Source organism: Ostrea edulis, chromosome 10, assembly GCF_947568905.1.
Source record: "Ostrea edulis chromosome 10, xbOstEdul1.1, whole genome shotgun sequence".
Taxonomy (NCBI): domain Eukaryota; kingdom Metazoa; phylum Mollusca; class Bivalvia; order Ostreida; family Ostreidae; genus Ostrea; species Ostrea edulis.
Genome location: NC_079173.1, coordinates 11,086,154 through 11,093,653, shown reverse-complemented (window position 1 = coordinate 11,093,653; position 7,500 = coordinate 11,086,154). Strand labels below are relative to the sequence as shown.

The 7,500-nt window shown below is 36.5% G+C and overlaps 2 protein-coding genes across 2 annotated transcripts in view; one reads left to right on the top strand and one right to left on the bottom strand.

The window, feature by feature from the left end:
• Nucleotides 1-84: 84 nt before the first annotated feature.
• Nucleotides 85-1,647, bottom strand: LOC125666367 (uncharacterized). Its single transcript, XM_048899537.2, has 3 exons — nucleotides 1,129-1,647; nucleotides 585-774; nucleotides 85-455 (listed from the first exon to the last, which is right to left on the bottom strand). Exons 1-3 carry the CDS (start codon nucleotides 1,645-1,647, stop codon nucleotides 85-87), a joined length of 1,080 nt encoding a protein of 359 aa, XP_048755494.2.
• Nucleotides 1,648-5,261: 3,614 nt separating this feature from the next.
• Nucleotides 5,262-7,500, top strand: part of LOC125666800 (phosphatidylinositol 5-phosphate 4-kinase type-2 alpha-like) — a 33,050-nt gene continuing 30,811 nt past the window's right edge. The window contains exon 1 of the mRNA XM_048900092.2: nucleotides 5,262-5,595. Within this exon, the coding sequence (XP_048756049.1) occupies nucleotides 5,464-5,595 (132 nt within the window). The 5' untranslated portion in view covers nucleotides 5,262-5,463. The remainder of the gene's footprint in view (nucleotides 5,596-7,500) is intronic.

Here is a 7,500-nt window from a genome sequence, read left to right as displayed (position 1 = left end):
TATTCATAATGTATCAGTTTCTCAGAAATGTAAGATTACATGCATGATGCACCGGTCATTAAGTCAACAAAGTTCAGTATAAGATTAAAATAAGTATCTGATTGCCTTCACTTTTCCACTGCTGCATTCAGCTACAATGACATTATCATTGTTGTCTACACATAAACCCCATGGCTGATTTAGATTACAGTTATCAATGTAACAAAGGAACTGTGCATTCCGGTCAAGGATGTGGATACAATGGTTGTTAGAGTCTGAGGTCAGGATATGACTCTGACTGTCTGTGGCTATCCCACTAGGGTTGAATGGGCGTGCCTCAGTAGTAGAGAGATGACCGGTGTATTTAAATCTGAGTTTGCCGTTCAGATTGACCACCACCACAGCCTGAGCGCCACAGTCAGCCACACAGATATTGAGGTTCCTGTTCTCACAAATGTATTTAATTGAGTTATTTCCTGAAAACAGAGGTTTACCGTTCTCTTCAAACTAGAAGGTTTGTTTCTCTGTTGATTCTGAGTAACCATGGTAACGGACAAGTTTGGATTGTGTGCAAGCATAGCTGAACATGGCAACCAGGAGGTCACCAGAGAAGGTGACACAGAAATTGTTAGGTGTCCAGCCCTGTAGTCTGATCACCTCCTCTGTCTGTCCATTCTTCACTTTGTTCACAGTTTTTGTTTTCCAGTCAGAGTAAATTAGGTCCCCATCACATGGCACTGTTATGTCATTTGGTGGACTTCCTGACTCTGTGCTAATGGTCTTCAGCAGTGAACCCTGCATGTTAAAGCATTTAATTATCTCTGATGAACCATGTACCCCAATTTCTTCTTTACTGAGACAAGAAACACTAAAGAGTTTCTCATATCCAGTGTCTATGGCTGTGATAAGCTTTGGTTCATCAAGGAAATGTTTGACTAAAGACGATGTTGGTTCTTGTTTTGTCAGGACTAATTTACCAAACAACGCAGCAAGTTGAGTACATGCAGTCTATCATCTCCGGGTTAAACTGCGGCGCTGACACTTCAACACTGGCAGGAAGTTTGCTTAGTTCTTTATTCTTGATCGATATTCCACGACTGATGACACTTAATCATTGGAATCCAGCAAATGTATAACTTCACACCTTGCCTGTTGAGCCAAAGACTGAAGGTTCTTTGTTATAGTCAGGAGTTCTTTTAGTAATTCAAGATGTTTCCTTTTCATCTCCTTGACTTCCTTTTTCAATTTGCTGACAACTCTGTCAACTTCATTGTGCCATTCATTTCCATGCTTTGTGACAGATGTTGATAATTTCTCATACTCCACAGCTATGCTGTTTATTTCATTCTCTATCTCCATTGTACTAGCATCGTAGGCTGGAGATATTGTTTTTATCAATTCTTCAAAATCATTCAGTATTTCTTGTTTCTTGGAGTTGAAGATTTCCAAGAGGTTGTTGAAGATGTGTCCTCGGTGTTGTTCTGAGGATACGCATTGGGAACAGAGGGGATGATCACTGCATTGGATTTCGCAGGCCCTACTTTCGTGCAAGGAACATTTTGGATATACTGGAGTTGATCTTCGTTGATGAATTTGGACTACTTTGTGTTGAAGATTTCCAAGAGGTTGTTGAAGATGTGTCCTCGGTGTTGTTCTGAGGATACGCATTGGGAACAGAGGGGACGATCACTGCATTGGATTTCGCAGGCCCTACTTTCATGCAAGGAACATTTTGGATATACTGGAGTTGATCTTCGTTGATGAATTTGGACTACTTTGTGTTGAAGATTTCCAAGAGGTTGTTGAAGATGTGTCCTCAGTGTTGTTCTGAGGATACGCATTGGGAACAGAGGGGACGATCACTGCATTGGATTTCGCAGGCCCTACTTTCATGCAAGGAACATTTTGGATATACTGGAGTTGATCTTCGTTGATGAATTTGGACTACTTTGTGTTTGAGAGGATCATCTAATATATGTTCCCCGACACAGCCCTTGCACAGGCTGACATGACAGAAATCACAGTACAGTTGTACTGGTTCGATCTCACACAGGTCACAACGAAGAACATCTTGTCCGGTGGCCATTTTAAATTGTTATCTGAAAGAAAATAATATTACATCCCAGCAGGCAAAGTTGGTTGGATTGACGTTGTATTGACGTCGATTTCTGACGTTGGATTTACGTTGGATTGTTGTTGAAAATGAAAGTTTTTAGACGTCTTTTTCTGACGTCTACACAACGTCTAAACATCGTCAGATTTCAACGTCTACACAACCTCAGATTTCACTGTCTAAACATCGTCAGATTTCAACGTCTACACATCGTCAGATTTCAACGTCTACACAACGTCAGATTTCAACGTCTACACAACGTCAGATTTCACCGTCGCACAGACGTTCATGATCCTATGGGGATCCGGGTTATAATAGGTCCTCAATACCCCTTGCTTGTCGTAAGAGGTGACTAAACGGGACGGTCCTTTGGATGAGACCGCAAAAACCAAGGCCCAAGCTGTGTCAAACCAGTTGTGGCATGATAAAGATCCCTCCCTGCTTAAAGGCCATATAAGAGCCGAGCATAGGCCTAAATTTTGCAACCCTTCACCGGCAATGATGACGTCTCCATATGAGTAAAAAATTCTTGAGCATGACATTAACAATATACAATCAATCAATCGACATCAAACTGGCACCATTTTTGCAACATCAATAAGTTGAAATGTAATCATTTGAACAAGAGAACTCTTATTCTTGTCATTTTCCTTCTTTATTCATTGTTCGTGAAATAATATTCAGTCATTAACACTATCAAATATCAGGGCGTCAAGTGAATTTTGGTCCAAAAAATATAGGACAAACCTCAGAAATATAGCACCTTTTTGAAGTAAATGTTGTATAGTTACAAATAGATGACACAAATTGTTTGTAATATACAGTACTGGTTTGCTTCAGAATCCAACATTTCTTGCTTACCCTAAATTATAGGAATTTCACAGAAATATAGGAATTTTTGTGGAAATATAGGAATTTATAGGAATAACCCCCAAATATAGGAACTTAAAGGAAACTTGATGCCCTGAAATATAAATCAAAGTTATCATTTGATTCCATTAATTATTTTTCGACCTGGCCACCTCCACCTCTCCGGTCTGGTGCATATTTAAGGTACTTCGCAACAGCCTCTCGGACTTCGTGTTCCGTCGCATTGAATTGATGAACTGCACTTTCTACAAAAATAAAGAAGTATTTATTAAAAATCATCTTTTACAATATCTAGTGGTAACAAGTTAGAAATTTAAAAATTCAAAATTTATTATCAAGGTTAAAGTTTCAGACAGAAAGACAAGTGAAAAACAAATTCATACCCCCTACTTTAGTTGCAGGAGCATGAAATTTTTAATGACATTAAATTTAATGAACCTGACATAGATAAACATATCTATCACTGCCTGAAACACTGATGTCGTGCCAAATGCCATCTTCCCTCTATTGCCCTTTATATTCATAAGGGACATTACATCATTTGTCATTATCCTGAAAATGTAATTAAAATATACAGTCCATGAAACACTCTTTCCCACATAAATAGTGAGTGAATGGGGAAGTAGATCGTTACAGGGGCTTTGAAGCTACACAGGTACAGCTGTACGTATAAAATCGATGTGCACATACATGTGAATAAAATATTCATAGTGTCAGAATTAAAATGCCTAAATATTACTATTAATAGTGTACGTACGTGCATCGGTAAGGTGTTCACTTCATAAGCTACAATTCAATAAGCTATAGAGTGAATAAATTAAGCAATATATATATTTTACAAACGAGGACAAGAGTGATGTACATATACGTTTTAGTTTATTGTTATATTTTATTTGATATACCAAACTTGTATATTGTTTAAACTTACTAAAGATGATTTCGTTCTACTCAAAAATTCAGAGTTATCTTAAACAATCAATATAACCCTATGCATATCATGCTAATGTTGCATACTTTGTGTATTAGTAAATGATGTACATTTGATGTTATTATAGTATTTCAAAATTAATGTTCTTAGAATTTGAATTTCTTTTGTTTATAATTCTAATTCAAATATATTGTATATACCCAGGGCAAAAACAGGATATTTTAGAAGATCTTTCAGCATTTCAGGGAGCACAATATGTGGAATGCCTCGAGTGAAAATATAAGAAACTCAACAAGTGTTGTGTGTTTTAAGAGAAATTATCTTAGGGATTATCACCATACTTTTTAAGCTTCATTTTGTTCCTATTTATCTTACATTCATAATTATTTCTTAAGTTAATATGTCTTCTACTTCTTTTAATCTGTGTTTATTTTACTAATATCTGTCTGTCTGCGTTATATGCAGGACCATATTGAAAACTAGCGTTATCGCTAAATATGTAATCCTGGATAAATAAAGGCTTTATTATTATTATTATTACATGTATTATTAGAGGGCGAAGCCCTCTCACGGCCCTTCGGGCCGTGAGAGCGGAGCTCTCCCTATAGGTAACACGTATATACATGTTTAAAAGGAGAATATAGGAAAATAATGAAAAATTAAACCATACCTATGGAACTTGAAAAGTTTGGTACCTAATGGAGTCAATTCGAATATTAGCGCGTGGACATGTATTCCTCCATTTTGAATCTCGTCTACCCTAGTTCACGTCGTTCTGAGATGTTACATAAAATCCGTAAAAGCATGTAAATCTTATTTTCCTAATCATATATAATCACTCCACGATTAACGCCATGTTTTTTGTTGTGGTTCAAACGCTATGTTTGTAAATTTGCTAAATAACGACGCTGAATATGACGTCACCATGTACTGTTTACATCGATTGCGTTATATTTCCCGCGTTCAATATATAGGCGGATCAAATGTCCAAAATTAGGATGCTTTGATACAGCTCCGTCCGCGTGCTAACTTCGGGTTGTTTTTGTCCTGTTTTGGATATAGATACTAATGCCAAAACTTTTTTGCTTCGCCCTCAAACACGGTAACGCCGTAAAACATATTATCTCGAGTTCAAATCCGCCAGAGTCTTTTGTTCATATGTGTTGAAATAAAAAAATTTTGAAAATCATGTTTTTATCCTTTGCATATATTTTATGCCTTTTTGGCCTATATATTTATGATATATCATCATATATATTATGATATGATTAAATCAATTCGTACTGATTTGAGACACCATTTCAGTACTATCAGTACTTTGATTTGTTTGTAGCAAGTGTAACTCGCGCTCGAATTTCTCGAGTTGTCTTTCTTGTTAAAAAGCATGTTGGGATATTTTGTTTTCGTCGCCATTTTGGATGGTGACTCTGGGTAGGTTTCATCTGTCACTGTCAGACCAGCAGCTAGGCGTTCAGACCGAGTAGAAGCCGTGTGATAAATATAAGATTAACAGCATGAATTCTTGACAATTGTTACAACCCAGGCACTGTGTTAACACAAGAAGACACCAGAAATGGCGACAACGAAGGATTCAAAACAACAGAAACGGAAGCAGCTTAAGCTGAAGGCGGTGCCGCAAAAAACGAAGTTGTTTCGCGCTAGCGAGCCACTTCTTAGTGTGTTCATGTGGGGCATTAATCACACAGTAAGTTTTTATTAAATTGTACATGTTCATTCAGTATTCCTCTAATGTACTGTGAAGTTAGACCTAAGGTACCGGGTTGTGCATTACTAGTGGTCAAGATGTGGCGTACACGACCCACCATAGATTTAGAGTTGGGTACCGCAGAAAATAAAGGTACCGCGGTATACCGTGGTATTTGCAAAATACCGCAGTACATACCACGGTATACCGCAGATTTAATCTTTTAATTGTATGATTCAGTTTTAGTGGATTTTAGTTGTGATTTATTGTATATAATGAGCTGTTATTAGTTTATTGATTGTAAATTGCATTTAATTTATTCAAATATAAATGATAAGGAAAATATCTTATTTAAATCTTAAACCAGTTAACAGAACAAAAGTTTAATCCAAACATAAAAGTATACCGTACATACAATATAGCAGTGTTTCTGTATCATGACTAGAATCGACTGTGACTAGACTACTGACTGGAACGACTATTAAAATAATTAATAGGGGGAAACCTGTGGATTTTATTTGACACGATCTCAAAGTCTAGAAGTTCTTAGAGTCGCGAATGACGAGAACTTCTACATGTAGAATACGCCTGTCCACTTCTCTAAAAAGAATAACGAGAACATGTGCGCACGAACGTGTTCTTGTTCTTCGACCACAATTCCTACATTCTTGCACCTCAAACCCATTAACTCGGCGTTCAGAATCGGCAGGAATTTGTACTCGCGCGACGAACGGACGAACGGTGGTTTCGAACGCACAAGTCTGCATCTGCCATTTTATTTTATTTTTTACTTGGGGTTTGCCTAAGAGGCGGAAATGGTATTCGACCAGCATAAACCAAACAACATAAAAACAATTTTTATAATCTACCTTATATATTAAAATAATAACTTAATGAAATGTTTTCTATTATTTTTTTCTTTAATTTTGATTTGTTTTCATATCATTAATAATCAAATCATCGCAATTTATACTTCGTATGTTTTACCGATTGTGTACAGTTATTAGACTTACCTTTCATTGCATCACAACGAGGGAACGATGTAAATAAAGTGAGTCACTGCGTACACAAATTTCTTTAATTATTTTTTCTTGTTTCAATTTTCTATTTTTGTTAAGAGTTATCAGACTTGAATATACCGGTATTTCGCCTCGTGTACCGCGGTACATACCAGTACCAGAAAAATACCGGTACACCGGTATACCGGTAATACCGCGCACCTCTAATAAGTATACATGTACACATAAGCCTTTACACATTTTGGTATAAGATATATTCAATATAATGAAAAAGAGCTGAATTCACAGTGTATAACCTTTAATTCTTCTGGGTAAAATAATCAGTTAAGGGTACAACCACAGATATCTGAACTTTAATCAGTAAACAGATATAAATGGCAAAAAGAAAGAAGAAAAACTATATCTATATATATAAATACACGAACGACATTTTGCTATTTAGATTTAATTTAAATAGAAAAAAGAGGGGGGAAAATACACCATGTATGCAACAACATTTTGCCCCCCTCCTCGATTCGAGTCCGATTTTATTATTAAATTCATCGAAACAAAGCAATTCTCCGCCACGGTTAAGCTCAGAAATTATTTTCCTTCTCATCCGTCGCTTCAGAAGTCTAAAACTCCCTCACAACAATCCAACAACAGACACATTTTAACGATATTTTCAATATTCCCACCAAAGCCTGACTACTGAGCTTAACCGTTTTGGAGAATAGGTTTGTTTCAGGGAATTTAATAATAAAATCGGACTCGAATCGAGGAGGTGGGCAGAATGTCATTGCACACCTGGTGTATTTATATATTTATAGATTTTTTTTTTCTTTTTTCTATTTAAATCTATTTGCTGATTAAAATTCAGATACCTGTGGTACAACTTCAATATGTG